Genomic DNA, 21,040 nt, shown 5'->3' on the forward strand with positions numbered 1-21,040 from the left:
CTACTTCTGCTGACTGCTGGCAGTTCGATTCTGACTGGCTGAAAGTTGACTCAGCCTTCCATCTATCCAAGGTCAGTAAAAGGAGCCAGATTGTTGGAGGCAATAGGCTGACTCTGTGAAGCGGTAGATAAGACTAAGTGCTATTGCTATTACCAAACAGTCCAGGTTGAAGTAAACTGGAACAATTTTATCTCAGGCTTTAGCAAATGCAATTTACTTGAGAGACCGCCTACTGCCAATTACCTCCACTAGGCCGATACGATCCCATAGATTAGGCCTCCTCTGAATTCCATCAGCCGGCCAATGTCGGCTGGCAACTACCTGGAGGAGAGCCTTCTCGGTGGCTGCTCCGACCCTCTGGAACGAACTCCCCGTGGAGATTCGTACCCTCACCACCCTCCAGGCCTTCCGCGTAGCCCTTAAGTCCTGGCTGTCCCGACAGGCCTGGGGCTAAAGATTTTAACCCCACTCGAATTGTATGACTGTTGTGTTTTTAATGATGTATTGTTTTCTCATGTTTGTGATTTGTTTGTCCTCCCTCCCCTTGAGTTGTGAGCCGCCCTGAGTCCCCCCAGGGAAAAGGGCGGCATACAAATAAAGCATCTCAATCTCAATTTTGAAGACAACTGCAATGTCTTCTTAAGCTTTATTAGGACTTTGATGTAAGCGACTTCTTACAATGGGATGATTAATGGATACAATGGTAACAGCAAAGAACAACTGTTTTTTCTTCCCTAAAGACAAAGCACGGGCTTTAACATGAGCTTTGTTTATTGCTTGACTGGATTCCTCTGAATCTTATTCTACTGTCTATTATTTGGTCTTGCTGCTTTATGGTCTCGATCCCTCGGAAAATCAAATAACGCATTTGACTTAGCAAGCAGGAGCAGTTACTCACATCATTTCTCTACCCCAGATATCTATCGGGGTTTCTATGATATCAATGACTGTGAATCAAAAAGCCCCACATCAGCCAAGAAAACTATCTGATTCTGATTTTGAGGACAGCCTATTCTAACAGATCTATTACCCAACCCCATATTGCCTTTCTATACCTAGATCATTGTCTTCCTCTCCTGGACAATAAAGCAAATCAACAACGTTGCCTGTCATTTGACAAAGCCAGATAATACTACCAGAGGTTTAGACTGGATTTGGCATTTTTATCCACCTATCAAATCCTCCCCCAGAACCTGGGATAAAAGTATCATCACAAGGATGTAAGCTGTTCCAAGTAAAGCTGATTTTGCAATGGACTGATGGGCATTTTGTCAGTACCAATAGTGTTCAAGTGGTGCTTCAGATGATATGGAATTGCACCCGAGATGTCCATTATTTTTAGTACTATCTTTGCTGTACTTCTATTTGCAGGTCTTTGTACGTTGGGATTTTCTCCAGTTCTTTCTCTTCTCTTTTGCTGTCATTCGGTACTGCGACATCTGCTTTCTAGACTTTTTTTTTAAAATCTTTCTTACCAACTTATTAAATCTGGGGTATTAGTATTAATTAATTTTGTAGCTTCGAATCATTGTCAACAGCTGGCAACTGCCTGAGCAAGTCCTAGCAGTTTTCTTAGCAAAGATTTTCAGAAGTGGTTTGTCATTGCCTGCTTTCCTAGGATTGAGCGAGAAGAAGAGCCAAGGTGGCGCACTGGTTAGAGTGCAGTGTTACAGGCCACTTCAGCTGACTGCTAACTGCAGTTCGGCGGTTCAAATCTCACCGGCTCAAGGTTGACTCAGCCTTCCATCCTTCCGAGGTGGGTGAAATGGGGACCCAGACTGTGGGGGTGATATGCTGACTTTATAAACCGCTTAGAGAGGGCTGAAAGCCCTATGAAGCGGTATATAAGTCTAACTGCTATTGCTATTGCTATAACTGGCCCAAAATTACCCAGCTGGCCTCGTGCTTAAGGCAGGACCGGAACTCATCGTTTCCCAGTTTCTAGCCTACACCACTACACCAAACTGGCTCCAGAAATTATTTGGGATAGCTTAATGATTGTCATCCTATCCAGAAACCTAAGCTGGTTGGCTTGACAAAGACAATTGGCCAGAATTACTAGTCTTAGAATATATCTGAACTGGCATTCACTATTTTTGCAAAACCAAAAGAAGTACCTCCTTTTAATTTATCCATATATTTTTTTTGTTTTTTTTTTTGTTTAGAACAGGGACAAGAAGAATATTCTTAAATAGTAAATGGCAATTGAGCTTAAAATAGAAGCTTCTTAAAATACTTTGCCTTTCTAGGAAAATTATGATATATAATTTGGAAGCAGGCATTTAAGAAATAGCTCCTGTGCTAAAGAAAGAGAAAGAGAGAGAAAGAAAGAGAGAGAGGGGGGGGGGAGAGAGAGAGAGAGGGGAGGGGAAAAGTGAACTTCACCAGGCCTGAACATCCCACTGCCCAATTCCCACTACCGATTAATTTTTGTTCCAAGGTGGTGTTCTATCCCCAACAGAAGTCTTAATATCACTTAATATGACCCAATTCTAAGGTCTCCAGGTTTGTTTATTTTAACTCCTATTTGCTAAATGAATTGATGCTAGACGAGACTGTTCCGTCTGCAGCAGTCTTGAAAAGCCATAAAACTAAAGGAGAAATTCAAATTAAAGCTAATGATTAATTTTGGTAAACCAAGAATGGTGTAACTGCACATACGCATCTCAGGAATGTTAACTGTGGGGCACTCCAACTCAGTGTTTCATTTAGATGAACTTAAATCCAGTGAACTCAGGCGGTTCAGACTTGCCTCCTGTAGCTCAATAAAAACGGGGTAACTGTTAATTTGCAAGGAGAGGCATGCATGCTGACAAAATAATATTCTGGAGTATGTTTATTTAAGATCTACTACATTATCTGGGGGACGTTGGGGCAGTCACTCTCACTCAGCCCTAGCAAGAGGGCAATGACAAACCACTTCAGAGATCTTGCTAAGAAAACTGCAGAGACTTATCCAGGCAGCTGACAGGAGTCAACACAGGCCCACATATACTTTACTGTTGCTTTGATCGCTTCACATCTCCCACCCAAAGGACTCCATGTTTTGCTCTGCACAGAAGCCCGAGGCTTGCTCCATTTCCACAACTTGACCCAGGAGATTTAATTGATGGCTAACTTAAAGGGGCAGAAGTTTCATTACACTTTGTGAAAAACATCAGATTTTTAGGGTATGAATTTCTTGGAGCATGCTGCTTATGAAGTCAGTGCTAGCACGCATCACTTTAACTAAACTACCGTAAAAAATTATCTACTATACTTTTCATGCAGATGCTCACCTGTCTTTGGGGAAAGGATTCACTTTGCAAGCTTCCAGCAAAAACTTAACTACCTCTACATGACCTAAAATACAAAAAGAGATATAAGTGCATAAATTCATTATATTCCCCATACCAAATGTAATAGCTAGTTTAGATATTCATGGTCCCAACCTTCTGCAGCTGCTACATGCAATGCTGTTCGAGAATCATAGTCTCTCTGTTCCATATCCATACCCGACAAGGCAAATCTGGAAAAAAAAATGGAAGGAGAAGAACCTGATCACAAATAACATAGAGATAAACTATCGGCAGCCCCTAAACATTTGGCCCGACGACACATCAGGATTGTTTAAAGCTGGTTGCCATGAGATGGAGCGCTTGCCCATTGGAAAAGAATTGCCACGTTGTTAGAGACAGCAACCAAACCAAAAATGCCAGGTGGGCATGGAGCCCACAGGATGCCAAGGAAATCTCTTTCTTCTGGCCCCATGGTGGGAACTGCATTGTAGCATGGTCGTCGGTCACAATATTTGGACTATCGTTCTGCCCTGATTAAAATTGGAAGTCTTCTTCACTCTTAGGTTATGCTAGAACTCCAGAATTAGGATTATGCTTAACTATGGTTAAGCTGGAATAGAGAAAAATGGAAAAACTGAATCAAGCACTGAATTAATTTTAGTTCTTTAGTTCTTTAGTTCTCTCTTATGCTTTCTTTCCCCTTCCCATTGTGTCTATCATCTATCTACAAATTCTCCTTTTTTCAACGTCTCCTTTTGCTATCAAATCAGAGGTGGGTTCCTACCAGTTCACACCTATTTGGTAGAACCGGTTCGTCAAATCTACCGAACCAGTTAGAAAAGGTTCCACCAGTGGACCCGGAAAGCAGACCACACCTACAGAAGGAGATTCCAATAATTTTTGAAACCCATCACTGGTCTTTGGATATGATTATTCTACACTATCATGCTCGTATTTATAAAACTCAGTGCCTCTGTGAAAGGTAAGGATGACTACTGTGTTTGTGGTGCAATCAGAACATTGCGTGTGTTGAAGTTGTTTTAACGCAAACCAAAGATGCCTTTTAAAAAACAACTTTACATCATATTCTTATGCATGCCAGTGCTGTGTGTGAGGTAATTTAAGGTAGTTCTGACAAGTGTTGTTGGCATCTTCATATCCGGTCACGTGGGCGGCAAGCCACTCCCATCCGGTCACATGGGCAGCAAGCCACTCCCACAAAGGAGGCCACACCCACAGAGTAGGTTCGAACAATTTTTGAAACCCACCACTGTATCAAATCCTCTTTTTCTTTAACTAATAATGGCTTACCCAGCCATCAGACAGCCATATATAGAAAGACAGCTTACAGGCGTTTACTCTATTTGGAACTCAGCAAAATCTGGGGGCCTTGGGCAGACTGAGTTCACAGTAAGTTTCCAAGCATTCCAGAGCAACCAAGCAATCCATTTTTATTTATTTCAATCACTGGGATAATACAGAGGCAGCCTGATCAACTAAGGTGCTAAAATAAAGGCAGAACAACCACATCGTTTTTACTATGGCCCATTTCCTTAGATTTTCCTCTGATCTGACTGTTCTGCTCCTCAAATGTCCCACTTCCCACCTCCAGCTTTGAGAGCAGTTGACATATATTTTGAACTGATTTCCCCACTAGGCAAGCAGTCTATGGACAGCAGGTAGTAATGGTTAAATCACCTTTGCAGCGGGGTTGGTTTTCACTTACCTTCCCTACCAGTTTGCAAATGTCCACAAATGTGCCCGGCCTTCCACGCATGCGCTTTGCTCAGAAAAAAAATGTCCCTAAATAGGAGCCAGGACGGGTGGGCAAGCCTCCCCACAATTTCCGCTACCGGTTTGGGCGAACCAGTCCAATAGCAATAGCAATAGCAATAGCAGATTTTTATATACCGCTTCATAGGGCTTTCAGCCCTCTCTAAGCGGTTTACAGAGTCAGCATATTGCCCCCAACAACAATCCGGGTCCTCATTTTACCCACCTCGGAAGGATGGAAGGCTGAGTCAACCCTGAGCCGGTGAGATTTGAACCGCTGAACTGCTGATCTAGCAGTCAGCTGAAGTGGCCTGCAGTACTGCACTCTACCCACTGCGCCACCTCGGCTCTTAAACCGGTAGAAAACCACCTCTGCTTGGCAGGTTTGAGATAATATGTGGGAATGACCTTAGAAGACAGGAGGAAGAGCCACAACCAGACAAGAAGCAGTTTAGCATGCAAAAGGAATGTGGGCAGGGCAAACATCTCAGAAGAGTTTCTTGGTCTGTAAAAATGGGGCTAGGGCTGGGAGGGAGAGAGATGCATTTTGAGACTCGCGGGATTCTGTTAATGTAACAGAATTGCAATAAAGTAAAATTAATCTATCTGGTTGTGCTTTCTGTCTAGACTAAGGCTGACAGGATTCCTCCAAAGCAAGGCAGATCAAATCCAGACAGTGCTTGAATGGAAAAGCCCTAGGCAATTTGAGCCAGGTAGTAAATTGGGAAATAAATTAAAATGCCCCACAATTGTGTGTGTATTTGTGTGTGTGTTGTGTGTGTGTGTGTCCCGCTGTTAGCAGTAATCAAGCTTGACTTGGGGAGTCTTTCTGTCTTCACAATGGAGGAAAACTTTGGAGGAGCAGGGGAGATACATGGGCATGTTAAGAAATCAACTCTCTTCTGCAAGGGAACTGGGATAAAATAAAGTTTTTCCTATTTATTCTGACCAATTGTTTGGATTAATCTTCTCCATGGGAGGAAAGGAGTCTCTACTTTAGTGAATCAGAATTTTTTTTGGGGGGGGGGTTTGCTTTAATTCTGGGGGAAAGGTCCTTTTGATCCCATATTTATTTTGACAAGTGCACATGTATGTATGAATTGAGAAAGACTGATACATACACACAGAATTGCAACAGAGATGTTTTTTTCAAAGTGTAACCGTCTCAAGCAAACATTTCCTTCTAAGATCGATTTTACCTTCTAAGGGCAGACACGTCTCCTGTATATGCAGCAAACAAAAGATTGATGACAGACTTCACCTGAAAGAAAGGAAAGGAAAAAAATATTTATGAAGTTATTGGCATAGGCGGAAAATGTGTGGGTGATAATGTCCTTCCCAAAGGTTTGTGGCTTACATTAAAAGGTGCGTCATTTTACTGTCATTCTATTTGTTACAGAGGCTTCTGATTTGGGGCAGGCTTTTTGAGGGGGGGGGGATTTGAAAGAAGATATAATATAACCATTGTTATACCTAAAACCGTTCTTCAACCTGATTGGGTCTTAAAGGCCAATTTAGGCTTATACATATTCTGCTACAGTGTTTCGGAAAATGATACATCTCAAAAGACCTCCTTGCATATACATAGAGCATGGGCATCCATCCTTTTGGCTTACCTGGGCTTCACTGAGTGAAGAGGAATTGTCCTGGGCCACATATAAAATACACACTTTCTTTAATGTATATAAATCACATAATGATATTAAAAGTTTATGATCTTGCGGGGCCACATTACTAGCTGTCCAGGGCCTCATGCAGCCCACAGGCTACAAGTGGGAAATGCCTGATGTAGATGAACTTTGTCATAGTTCCATCTGATTAGGTAAAGAGCATTTCAGATACAGAGCTATGTATAAATTATACAAAGTAGTCATCTTTTGTTCACTTCTACCTTCCCCTAAATATGAAAAAAACAGAAGCCAAGAGATAATTCACTCTTCAAATGCAAATTGTTTCTGGGACAGGATGTAAACTTTAGGTCTACAGTAGTTGTTGTTTTTTATGATGACAACTGATCTACTAGAGAGCCAAGGTGGCGCAGTGGGTAGAGTGCAGTACTGCAGGCCACTTCGGCTGACTGCTATCTGCAGTTCAAATCTCACCGGCTCAGGGTTGACTCAGCCTTCCATCCTTCCGAGGTGGGGAAAATGAGGACCGATATGCTGACTCTGTAAACCGCTTAGAGAGAGCTGAAAGCCTTATGAAGCGGTATATAAGTCTAACTGCTACTTAACTTTGGCCATTTTGTGCTTCAAAACAATGTTATGGTCTAAATTATGGCAAGATTATTCCTTTCACAAAATAAAATATTTTATGCAAGTAGAGTTTCCCACCCTCAGGAACTACTCCCGTTCCTAGATAACATCCAGCAATGGCCTGGGCATTAAAAAATCACATGCTGAATCACCAAATATCTTTAAATGATCTTGTGAGAGTTCATTAACTCGTCTGAGAGCTTGTATAAGCTTATGAAAATCAGTTGAGACCTTTGCTCCAGGTGAGGGATTTTAAAGTCCTATGCGGTATCAAGGTTGGAAAAACGGTCTTGTAGAACTTCTTTGTGAGGTCAGAAACATCTGGTTTATTTGTGTTTTTTTCTCTCACCTTTTATTATTTTAAAAAATAACTCAAGGAAATGAACATACCCGATCCTCCTCCCTCAATTTTTCTCACAACAACAGCCCTGTGAGGTGGATTGGGTTGACAAAAAATGACAGGCCCAAAGTTGGCTCTCATATCAAAGGTGGGACTAGAACTCATGCTCTCCTGATTTCTCTCCTTCCCTATTGTGAAGCTTGTCCTTCATGCCAAATCACTCCCTGCTTCTCTTTTGCACAAAGGGACAGTCCCCTTCTCCATATATAAAGAGACATGAAGCCATCTAGACTGAGTGGAGGAGTTTGAGAATGAAAAAGGCCATTTTTTTCTGTGATTGAGCTCACCTCCATTATTATATATTTTATAGAGTCTACTGTGGTTGTCGGAGAAACTCCAATATTTCCCATAAAAATCATGATCATGCAAATAAATAATATCTATTTGCTTAAATGTCTATGGAGATTCTCAGTCATCCAGATCATGGTTGTCCCAAAGGTGCTTTTTCAAGAGGGAAACTGTTTTTTTTCTTTGAAGATGTTTCACTCCTTATCAAAGAAGCTTATTCAGCTGAAGAAGTTTCTTGGATGAGAAGCAAAATGTCTTCAAAAGAAAACAAGAAAGTCCAGTTGCCTGTTGAATAAGCACCTTTGGGACATCTATTTGCCTATCTACCCCAATGTGGAGACAAGAGAGGCTGGAAAGAATTCTGTCCTAATCTTCCTTCTAATGAGTTGGTTTTGGAGCTGGTCTTTTTTTCCTGGCATTTCTACAAAATGCTACATGTATTGCTGCCAAATTGCCAGTTGTTAAGGCCTGCAATCAGCTCCTATCATAAACAATTTGTAGCTCCTAAACAGCTCGTTCTTTGTCTTATACCTCATATATTGAAGAATTTGCAACCATGAATGAAATCCAAGGATGTGGGAAATTACAGTCACTACCAAAACGGGATATATTTGTAAACATGATTCAAAATGTGGCTTATTTATTTGCATGGGGAGATAAGAGATAAAACAGCCCTTGTCCATTTTTCCTTAGATACCCAAAGTCAAGGACAAATTAGTAGAGGCAGATGAGATAACACTACATTCACAATGTGTTTCCCAGAGACCGAGTTAATTAAAATAAAATTGGCCCAGAATTTCAACCTTTTCTAACCTTCTGGAGTAGCAACCTAGCAGTTTCTTTACTTACATTGCTCAGAGAATAGAAGCTATAAAAAGTTGAAGTTTCTATGAAACACGAATCTTATAGGAATCATCTCATCTAGGACATTATAAAATAATGTTGAACAAACCCATAATGAAGAAATTCAAACCAACCCACAATATTAAAAATGCTATACGGTAAATGTGTAGGCTATAAAAGGAGGCAGGTTTTGAATATTATTATTTGAAAACTCAGGATTAAATTAGTCCCAGAATTAATGTTAATTAGTTCAACTGAAATGGTACTCAGAAACGCATTGACCTCTGAAAATCAGAATTTGTACATGCACAGAAGAACCAAAACAATTGCCTGGCAGGCTACTTAAATTTGCAAGAGAATAACAGAAAAAGGAGTTCAAAAAGATATGGAAAAACAACATGTTAAACAAGAAATTGAGACAAACTGAGTTACTGAAGCATGATATACAAAGCCAATTATCAATCAGCGAGTTAATTTTCTTGCTTTTTCAATATACCGCTTCTTAATATTGCTATGATATAGTTACTGCACAGATGTTTTTTTTGAAAAATTAATGGATGTTATAACTCATAATATGGATTCTTTGGAGATTAGAAGATAGATGGCAACATAAATATTTTAAATAAACAGAATTAAATAAATAAGGCAGACTACATTGATCCAAGAAAGCACTAGTTTTTCCTGTTACTTTCTTCCAAGAAGCTGCTCAGAAATTCTCAACTAGTTCTGTTAATTGGTTCCAGGAGACATGACAAGTACTAAAAACGACAAGTACGAAACAAACCGCATGATCTTTGGTTTCCACCAAAATGGTAGTGAGTCATGAGGAAGCTCTCACTGACAAGTGTCTACCTTGCGTGTCGAGTACCAAACAAATGACAAGTACTAAGGCAAAGTTTTCACATCAAAATGAGTCCAGTAGCAAATCTGATGAGTTTTAAAGCAGTCGAGTGTCAAGATATGACTGTAATGCCTAATGTGGTCGGCTAGTCTTTATAAATGTCTTTAGAACACATTTCCTTGTTGTGTTCAAAACTGAATTATCCCTTTCTTTGCCCCAACCTGAAGCTCTACACAGATAAAAAGAAATCCTTAGTATGGATTTGTCTTCCTTAAAGCCGAATTACTTTTCTAACAATTTAATGTCTGCCATTTCAGCCATTTAACCTTTGCTTTGCTTTCTTGCCAACTGCTCTTTTGGCTCTTAGAAAATGTTCCAGTCCTTTAGATTTCAGATTAAACACAGAAACTAGATTTTCCATTTCATCACTCTGTCAAATGAAGGGAAGCAGAACAAATAAATGTCTGATTAGAGGGATTTATACTTATCTCACAGACTGGCATAGCGTTCGTTCGAATTTTCTTGATACAAAGGAATCCTAATCCACGCCAAATATTTAATATTAATAAGAAAGTGTGGTGTTCCTGAACATTCATAATTTATAATTTGTCCCAATTTACTAAATTCATTGAGTAAGCACATTCTGTTGTTTTGGGTTGGGTCACCTTTGGGAATCCTAAAAAGGATCTGGTGGCTGCGATTCCAAAATGGCTGCTGTGAGCTGCTTTACCTATTCACAAAACAATTGGGATCTAAGCGTAGTGAATCACAACACCACTTATCAGAAGGCGAACTAGCTCCTCTGGAGCTCCTCAGCAACACAAGTGGGAAGAGGGTTTTGCAGGGAGGAACAATGAAGATGATGGCCATGGCCATGCAGTCAAAGTTCTAACCCTGTTAAACCTATGCTGCATGCACAATATATCTAAAAAAGAGGCACGGTTTCAATTGTGGGGTTTCAGCTGCTTTCTTGTCTTTGTTGACACCTTCATGGATGCTTATGATCCACATCTGTGGGTTCTAGAAGCATTCTTGTAAACCAAGTAAAGGTTCCCCTCGCACATACTGTATGTGCTAATCGTTCCTGACTCTAGGGGGCAGTGCTCATCTCTGTTTCAAATACGAAGAGCCAGCACTGTCCAAAGATGTCTCCATGGTCATGTGGCCGGCATGACTAAATGCTGAAGACGCACGGAGAACTGTTACCTTCCCACCAAAGGTGGTTCCTATTTTTCTACTTGCATTTTTACATGCTTTCGAACTGCTAGGTTGGCAGAAGCTGGGACAAGTACCGTATTTTCACGACTATAAGCCGCACTGAAAATCCTAAAATTTGATCAAAAACCGGCAGTGCGGCTTATAACCCGGTGCGCTTTATATATGGAGCAGTTTCCCTCCCCAGCGCCCAGGCTTTCTCCTCCGTTCCTGCCTCCCGTCCCTTCTACCATCTGAGCAGTTTCCCTCCCCAGCGCCCAGGCTTTCTCCTCCGTTCCTGCCTCCCGCCCCTTCTACCATCTGAGCAGTTTCCCTCCCCAGCGCACAGGCTTTCTCCTCCGTTCCTGCCTCCCGTCCCTTCTACCATCTGAGCAGTTTCCCTCCCCAGCGCACAGGCTTTCTCCTCCGTTCCTGCCTCCCGTCCCTTCGACCATCTGAGCAGTTTCCCTCCCCAGCGCACAGGCTTTCTCCTCCGTTCCTGCCTCCCGTCCTTTCTACCATCTGAGCAGTTTCCCTCCCCAGCGCACAGGCTTTCTCCTCCGTTCCTGCCTCCCGTCCCTTCTACCATCTGAGCAGTTTCCCTCCCCAGCGCACAGGCTTTCTCCTCCGATTGGTTTTAATGGGGAGGTCCGATGGAATAGCGCTTAATGGGAGAAGGATTAATAGTTTCTCGGGTTCAAGCTGCGGATTCTAACTTTCACAAAGGGAACTAAAGCTGAGCAGCTAATTGCTTTATTCAAGCCGATTCAGTTCGCGGGAGATATTTGGTGCGCTTCTTTGAAAATCTCCCTCCCAATTCTGCCCAACGCCTCCCCGACCTTACTGGACGAACGGTGCGGGGGGGGTATCATGTAGTGCGGAGTGCGAGGAGTGGCAGGTTGCGATTTCGTTAGTAATTGCAAAAAAACCGTGCGGCTTATAACCCGGTGCGCTTTATATATGGAAAAAGTTTGAAAAATTAACGTTAACTGATACTGCGGCTTATAATCCGGTGCGGCTTATGGTCGTGAAAATACGGTAATGGGAGCTTACTCCATTATGCAGCACTTGGGATTCGAACCGCCGAACTGCCAACCTTTCTGATTGACAAGCTCAGCATCTTAGCCACTGACCCACCGCGTCCCTAAAGCTTGTAAACCAATACAATGTTAAGTTACTATTTTGTTTTGCAGACTCGAATTTCCTTTTTTTAAAAAAAAGTCTAAAAAGTCTCTTTTGAAAACTTAAGCCAAGCATGATAAGAGAGCAGACTGTAGCCTCACTTTGCTTATCCTTGGCTGCTGTAGGTTACACATCCTTAACTTTCTCTTTGGGGTACAAACCCAGGTAGAAAAACTGGGGAAACAGAGACTGACTCTAACTAAAACAGTGGCCTTCTTTAAAGGCATCGCTTCCACAAAACCATCCTTGATTTCAGGGGCATATGAAGCCCACAGCCCAATTCATAAGCTATCAAGTGAACTCGGTTGGGAGCAAGCAACCAGAAGTAGAAAATGCTTCAACAGCTGGTGCCCTCTCAAGGACTTTGCACCTATTATTAACAGGAGATGCCTTCCATAATCCAGCTCAAAGTGGGATTAACTCAGCTATGCAAAGAATAGATCCTATCCTTTCTGAGATGAATGTGTTTCCTGTGAGTTGGACCAAAGGGCTGGCTATGAATATTCCACATTTGTAATTAAGTCCTTCCATCCAATAGTGAAATAAAGGCAATCCCCAAGAAGTCCAGGATTTTAATCAGCAATACATACCTACTGTGGGTTTCTTTTTTTAAAAAAAAAAGGGGGAAAGAATTTATCTTCCAGTACATTTAATAACCTGGATTACGTTTCATCCATGCTTGGAGTCAGAGTAGCTAAAAAGAAAACTTGCTAGCCTAACATTCAGCTTCTTCATGCATGGATTTGTTTGCAACGCTACAAAGATTGGAAGAACAAAACAGGAAAATCTTTGCTGTCTGTTCATTGAAAACCAATGACTTCATCCAAAAGGCTTTTGGGGTGTATTTTTTTCCTCCATTGTTTCAATGGGCTGTCTAAAGCAGGGATTTGCGTACACTATCTCTTCATTCCTGGACTGTTTAGTTGGGGAAGCTGAATGAATGCTAAACCGGGAAAGGCTCCCGAGCCCTTTCCAGTGGTCTGGTGGGATTCTGACATTCTGCTGGCCTGGTGACATCTATTCAGAGACTCTCAATAAGGGCTGTGAGTCTGATTCTCCCCCTCAGCTTCCCTACAAATGGCCTAGATATCACTTTAAAATGCTGTGTGGGGATGGGACGGGGGCAAGTTTTATTTCTCATTGCTGGCTGCACTATTCAGGAGGAAATATTTTGGAAGCAGACATTCAGAATTTGCTGGAAATGTCTAGAGTTTTTTTTAAAAACAGTTTGTTGGAAATTAAGTTTGTCTAGCATTTATCCGTGCATTGGCAGTCAGAAAAGGAGAAAAATTTATTTAGCTCACTGTGGTTTTTGAAAACAGAAAGCCAGTTGCAATAAAATCAGCCACAGTAGATTATAGAGCTATTTCTGGCCTTCAGTCCAATAAGATTAATGAAAGTAGAGCAGAATTTCTGGAAGCCAAGAATATCTGACAGGAAGATGATATTGCAACACTTTGGATTTCTAAATCTCTTTGAATGTTAATTATTAAGGCCAGAAGATGGTAACATTTTTCTTGCTCGTTCCAAATTCTTTTGAAAACTGATGAACTACTAATGATGAGAGGATGAAGATGGCATGGTTTAGAGGGACAAGCAAGCCCCCATTTATTCATGTAAAGAAGCTCCATCCTCATGTGTGTCTGCCTCATCAATTAGAATGAAAGCTGTTGCTATTAGATACTTCAGGAATCACAGCATAGGAATTAATAGGCTACAGTACTTGAGACTTCTGCACAGGTCACTCTTAAAACTTTGTTTGATCCAAGTGACTAGAGAAATTCCTGTCTTATGCATATATACAATGGTAGAAGGCAAGGCGTGACCCGACAAAAGCGCGAACGTCATAAGCGCGCCGACAAAACTGCTGCACTAAAACCGCGATGTCAAAAGCGCGTCGACAACAGCGCGCCGACAACAGCGCGCCGACAGAAGCGTGATTTAAGTTAAGGTAAGGTTTAGGGTTAGGTTTAGGGTTAGGGTTAGGCTGTTGTCGGCGCGCTTCAGGGCTCATTCGTCGCTCCTTCAATACTGTGCAGTTAAAAAAAAGAAGCAATAAACAACTCATAACACTTCTATCCTACATACACCCTTCCTTCTACCCCTCCAACTTTCATTTCTCCCTTCCAACAATCCCCTCTTCTACTTCCCCTCCCCCTCAGCCATTCCTTTCTCCCCTTCCCACCATCTCACCCTCCTTACATTCCCTTCTCACTCCCTCTTAATTCCCCCCTCTTCTTTCCCTCTACACCTCGCTTCGGTGTATTTCTAGTATTCATTGGTCTATTTGTTTTGTACACGTCGCACGGTTTTGTCACCGCGGATTAGTGAGGCGCGCTTTTGTCATTCGCGCATTTGTGGTGGAACCAAGGCAAGGAGGTGACAGGTGATCATTTCTGGTGGCCATTGCCCTTCTTTGGAATGGCTGATTCCCCCAAGTATGGCTTTTCCAGAGGTCTTTGAAGTTTAAGCAGCAAAGTAAAATCTGGGTCATTAATACGGATACAGTGCTATTCTGTTATTGTTAATGCGATCCTCAGTACATATACTCGGAATCATCAAGGGAAAAAAGTCAGGTTGAATTTCAAAGGTATCAAGAAGAATTGCCACTATTGATGCAAAATGTCTGCACCCAGGAATAACTAGAGTCGTGGGAATTGTGGGGAAAATATTCTTGATTTTAATATCCAGCAAGGGATCCTAGTCTCTCAATCAGGTGTGATTATCCCCCAGTCCAGGAAGATTTTCTCCCTCCCCCTTTTATTGGCTGACATCTTACCGATTTACCAAATTCAATTTCAGAAGGGACATACATACTCTTCCAAAATCAAAAGAAGCTGAAGCAGATTGGGGCAGAAACTAAGTTCTTCCCTGAATGTCAATTTCTTAAGGTTTCCTAATGAATTTGTCTTCTTCGAAAAGCTCTCATTTTTCACTTAACTTCCTTTCTATCTTGTCCGGTTTTTCTTGACCATCTAAAACAGTGTTTCTCAACCTTGGCAACTTGAAGATGTCCGGACTTCAACTCCCAGAATTCCCCAGCCAGCATTGGCTGGCTGGGGAATTCTGGGAATTGAAGTCCGGACATCTTCAAGTTGCCAAGGTTGAGAAACACTGATCTAAAACAAGCTTTCACAACATATAAAGGAAAAAGAGGGACACAATGACAAATTAAAAATAACTGTGGGTCACAAAGAATGGAGTACTGATCAGATGTAGTGGTGCTGCAAGAGCGATGGAGCTGACAGTGTTGTGATGAGGCCTGGAGGAATTGGCAGGTTTTCAAGGCAGTAGATGCTTCTTGATAGTGCTGATGATTGGCAGCAGCAGATTTATTTTTTAAAGAGCACTAATATGCCACACAGAGATTCTTGGCAGACAATGGTCTGTCATTTGGACAGACCCAATCTAGAGCTTTGACTATTGGAAGTCTAAGATCTCTATGGTTAGACCGTGCATTATGTTGCCTTGCAAATGGCTGATTGCAACTATTAAATAATATGGTTCCACCACAAAACCGCGCTCGACTAAACCGCGTCCGACTAAACCGCGTAGCTGACATCATCAACAGGGCGACAACAGCGCGGAGACAGAAGCACGCTGTAAATCCTAAACCTAAAATTAACCCCTAAACCTAATCCTAACCCTTAACCTAACCCTAAACCTAACCCTTACCTTAAGTTGAATCGGCTTGCTTTCAAAGCGCTATTTAAAGCGCCCTTCTTTCTCCGCGCTGGCTGTTGTCGCCCTGTTGATGACGTCAGCGACGCGCTTTAATCGGGCGCGGCTTAGTCGAGTGCAGTTTTGACAGGTCACGAAATAATATATCATTTTTGCATTGCAGTGAATGCCTTTAGCCTCACATATTCTTCAATACATTACATTAATATATTTTCGCTTTTGGACTTTCTGAGTAAGAAATTATGTTTTACAATTTAAAATACCCAACACAAGTGGTTATATATTGTGCCTATTACACAAGCTGTCACAATTGCTGTGTCTGCTTTCTGAGAAAACATTCCCTGGACACAAGGGAGACCACTATTCAATCTGAATGGGTTCTTGTGTATTTTTGTGGTTTTATCTCCCAATCTCGCCATCTTTATTGGTTGTCTTAATTATCCATGATGATGATGTTATCCATTCAATTGTGTCCGACTCTTGGTGATTCTATGGGCCAGATATCTCCACATCTTCTGATCTTGCACTGTTTTAACTATCCATGTTGCTGATATTAATTCTTTTTGGCACATAGAATCTAACATGTTTGGGCAGCCACAGAAATAGCAATTAGAAATGAATACAAATAGCCTGTAAGCCAAACCACTGCTTGCCATTGCTCTCAAAAAAGCAAAAGCTACTGTAAACAATGTTGTATCTCCAATAATAACTGCAGATTTAAATAGTATGTTAAAAAAGGTATTTATGGCATCTGTCTTCTCAATGTGTTAGAAATACAAGTCTCACTATTGTGGAGGTTTAGACAAATATTAAATGTTTACCAGTGAATTAATAGGTGGGCGTGCAAGCAGGACAGCTACAGTAAAGTTGCCCTGGTTGATAAATGAAAATGGAGGATTTTTTAAAGGATTTGCTACACTATTGTTTCTAAGCACTCTCTCTGACCCGCACTAAAGACGGCCTCATGAGCTTCAGGAACTGGAACAGCAAGGCTTACAAAAAGATTGCAAATGGAGAAAGAACTACCATGCATTTAGTTAAGGTGCAATACAAAGATTTTTGAAGGTACAGTATATGTTATTAGAGCAGGGATTTCCATTTTTTTCAGTTTATCAATCCCCTTATAAAGTTTCAAATTGTTCATAAACCCCCAAACATTTACATGAAAGCATTATAGTATTAATAAATACTAGGTTAACTAATAGTGCCATCAATAACAATGACAATAATTGACCCCTCAGATAGTCCCATTAACCCTTGTATTCCCAAAATTTAGCACTTTGGGGAATCTCACATTACAATGTGCAGCACAAAGCATTTTTCTCTGTATTTTTCTTCCAGAGCCTTATGTCTGTGAGTTGGTACAGATCAGTGGTGGGTTTCAAAAATTGTTGGAACCTACTCTGTGGGTGTGACCTCCTTTGTGGGAGTGGCTTGCCACCCATGTGACTGGATGGGAGTGGCTTGCCGCCCATGTGACCAGATATGAAATTATGAATTAGTACTTAGGTTGGTCCAAGTAGCTATTCAGAAACTCTGGCATTGAAGCATGCAAGTCTTAAAGCTGTCAAGTTACAAGATCCTTGCCAGTGGTGGGTTTCAAAAATTTTTGGAACCTCTTCTGTAGGTGTGGCCTGCTTTCTGGGTCCACTGGTGGAAACTCTTAACTGGTTCAGTAGATTTGACGAACCAATTCTACCGAATAGGTGTGAACTGGTAGGAACCCACCTCTGGTACAGATTTGTTATCTAACTGAGACTGGCGAGTCAGTTTGGATGCCACCAATGAATAGTTAATTCAAGGGCTAACCTCACAACTATTGTATAGTTGCACTGGATTCAAATTTGGCGAGGTAAGGACAGAGCCATACTTTTGATTACTCGTCCTGTAGGGCTCTAATTTGACTTGTAGGTTCTTACCAGGGATTTATGACAGTTGTATTGGGTAATACTATCGTAAACCCCTCCCTAAGAGAAATCAAGAGACGGCATATTTGAGGCAATTGTTAGTTCTCTTCCATAGCAGTTACATTGGATATTTCAGAGCCAGGAAATGATAAACCAATGTTCTAAACATCTAAAAATCCATGGCTAGGTAAAGTAAGAAGAGGGTTAGTCTTGTGAGCTGTGGGCAGGGCTAGAAAAGGCAGATTATCTTGATCCATTTCAAACTGACTTTGTGGGTTTCAGGACTGAAGTATCTATGACTGACCTGATGGATTGTCTGTCTGAGTTGGTAACTCTGATTTTCTCAACAGCTTTCCTGTTGAGAAAGGTTTCAAGATAAGAGGAGCTACTGCTTTGAGTGGTCCCATTTCTATCTTTCAGGGTGGAGTTTGTTTTAAACAGGCATTAAGATGTTGTCCCTCAGAGCTTCATTTTGTCTCAAATGGTACTTAAGTCTCTACAAGAAAATCATGAGATTAGTCAGGGTGTCGTCAATATGTCTATTTCTGTGTCATGTGCCTCCCTGAATATCTACTTATCTGGAGTCAATAATGGAAGGGATGAAATTGGAATTAGATTCAGAAGCCACAGTTCCAGATAGATATGATGTATTCCTTTTCTTAAAACCCGGTTGCTATAAAATGATCTCTTGAAGAGAACTCAGATATCCCATTACAAATAATCTTAAAAGTGCTGTGTTGCCTATCAAGCTGCTTGTGATGAAATAAACTGCAGATTTTAAAACCTATAAAGTTGGACCCAGGCTATTTCAATGCTTCTTCCCATAACACCTCCTCCCTCCTTGGAAATTATTGTTCTTTATCCAAAAGTATGTATGTCTTTTAGTCAAGCTGTTAGCTTACAAAGAATGTGACAAATGTGGTACTTCTCTAGGACAGGGATCTTGGATGCAATTTTTTACAAGAAAATCTTTAGTCCATTACCCAAGCTAAATACAGGTAATCCTCACTTAACAACTGCCTTGTTAAAATGTATAATGGCACTGAAAAACTAATTTTTCGACTGGTCCTCACACAGTTAAGTAATTAATCGACTACGAAGGACCATTAGAACAAGTGCGTGAGAATAAGAATGAGCTTTCCTTTTCAGATTCCTGAAATAGCTCTGGGTAACTTCCTTTCCTTAATCCCATTATTCACTTAAAGTTATCTGTTTCACATTTGACAGATGGTCTCGAAGAGATAAACTGAAATATCTCTTTCTCAAAGCATGTCATTTTTTTGGTCTATAGTTTTATCAATGCTTATGTTCTTGAAGTCAATTTAGGTAAAATCACCCTCCCAACAGATGAGAGTTCCAAGCATCTCTGTGATTTTTTTTTTACAACCATTACTTTTTGCAGATCTGTCCAGAAATACATAGTAAGTTTATGTTTGATAATCCCCATCCTTGTCATGTTTAGAAAATGTTTTAAAACCTGGTTGTTCTTCCAGGCCTCGTGTTAGGGTAGGTTATGAGGGTGTGGGCTTTTTTTCATTGTTTACTACAGGGGTGGGTTCCTCCCGGATCGCCCCGGTTCACGCGGACCGGATGGTCAGTGAACCCGGAAGTAATTAACTACCCGGAACGCCGGTAGCGCTCCTGGCCGGTTGCTGCAAAGCACCCTTGCCGACAAAGCAGCACGACCCACTCGGCATGTAGAAACAGCAAAAGAAGGAACAGGAGAGGAGTTCCAAGCAGGGCTTTTCAAACAGCCAAACTCCTCTCCTGTCCCTTTCTTTTGCTCTTTGAACAAGCCATGCAGGTTGCGCTCCTGGTTCTGGGGATTCCCCCCTCCCCCCAAAAAGACCGGCTGCCTGTCTCTCCAGATCTTGTGGCTTTTCAGGATTTTCTTTTTAAAAAACGCCTCTCCGGGTGATCTTGAAAACCTGCAAGGTTGCTTTGGAAGGGGACAGATGGGCAGCATTTCCCCCTGACCCCCTCCCTGGGTCCCTGCAGCCTCGGAGCCTGCAGCCTTAAAGCAAAGAAAGAAAAGCACAGTAAAGAAAATCTCACGAGCAAGAGAAGTTCTTAATTGCCTTTATTGTGCAAGTTGCTGCAGGCAACCAGGGATGGGGTGGGGGGAATGCTGCCTCTTTTCCCCCTCCCAAAGCAGCTTCGCAGGTTTTCAAGATCGTCTGCAGAGGCATTTTTAAAAAGAAAACGGTCTTCTTGGGAGGGGGAATGGGCTGCACTCAGAGGAGCCGGCGACTGGGGCGCCCTGAAGCAGCGCCAGCCAACATGTCCATAAGAAAAGCGCTGCACCCACCTTCGCCCTGCCGGCCGCCTAGCAACGCATCCCCGCCGCCTCCTTCTACTCAGCAGGCGGGCCAGGTAGGAGCGTGGGCATGGCCCAGGAGAGGGTGGTTAACGGGGGGTGCTGCCCAGCCAGTCCTCACCCAGCAGCAGTGGCGAGTTCCACGATGTTGCCTTCAAGGTGAGCAGTGGGCACCACATGGCCGGGGCAGCGGGGCTCACCGGCGCCCACCCAGCCACCACTCAGTGGGCAGGCTGGTGGGTGGGTGGAAGATTGCCCTGGCGCGACCGAGGTGGCACGTCTGGAGGCATGACGGGTATGAAGGGCTCCTGTCTTCCCTGCCCAGGCTGGAGCATGGGATGGCCTCGCAACAAGCACGTCTGCCGCTTGCGGAACGAAGATGTGGCACTCGGAAGTGGCTTGTTTTCCAGTCGTTCCTAGCCCTGCAAAGGTTCCAAAAGTGCCTGGGCTCTGGGACATCCCGTGCTGTGCCCGCTTCCGCTGCCGCCACCTCCGCTTCCAAACGCAACTGTCAGCTGCGAGCAGGTGCCTGAAGCTGCTCCTTGCAGTCGTTTACGGCTGCAGATAGATTGTGCCTGTAGCGGGAAGCACTCCTAGTGGTAACATCATCAGTGCTAGAAGGGAGTGGGGTTGGGGGGGAAGAAAGTTAAAGGACAAACAGGAGAAAGAGAGGGAGAAAGAGGAGGTGGGGGATAGTGGGATCCTTGCTGCTTTCTGAGCTTGGTGGTTTTCTTACAGGCATTTCATTACCAAACTAGGTAACATCATCAGTGCTAGAAGGAAGTGGGGTTGAGGGGGAAGGAGGAGAAAGTTAGGACAAAAAAGAAAAAGATAAGGAGGGAGAGGACTGTGGGGTCCTTTGGTGTTCTCGGAAGGTGGTGGTTTTTAATTATTTTAGGGAAATTTTATTTATTTATTGTTTATAGAATGTTTATTACAAGAAATGTTATTCCTTTTTGCAAATGTTTTATTTGTGATGCAATATGTTGCTTTTAAGTGTTCAGACCAGGTTTATGTCTCTCAAAGTGGCTGCTTTTCTATGGGCAGGTCAGGTTTCTTGCAAGGCAGCTTTACCAGATTT

General features: G+C 42.3%; 1 protein-coding gene across 1 annotated transcript in view; it reads right to left on the reverse strand.

The window, feature by feature from the left end:
- The window catches only part of GLS (glutaminase), a 75,141-nt gene that overhangs the window by 2,517 nt on the left and 51,584 nt on the right, over positions 1-21,040 (reverse strand). The window contains exons 15-17 of the mRNA XM_032217358.1: positions 6,251-6,312; positions 3,432-3,508; positions 3,279-3,342 (exon numbers count right to left, since the gene is read on the reverse strand). Coding sequence (XP_032073249.1) covers positions 3,279-3,342; positions 3,432-3,508; positions 6,251-6,312 — 203 coding nt within the window. The remainder of the gene's footprint in view (positions 1-3,278; positions 3,343-3,431; positions 3,509-6,250; positions 6,313-21,040) is intronic.

Source organism: Thamnophis elegans, chromosome 1 (genome assembly GCF_009769535.1).
Source record: "Thamnophis elegans isolate rThaEle1 chromosome 1, rThaEle1.pri, whole genome shotgun sequence".
Classification (NCBI taxonomy): domain Eukaryota; kingdom Metazoa; phylum Chordata; class Lepidosauria; order Squamata; family Colubridae; genus Thamnophis; species Thamnophis elegans.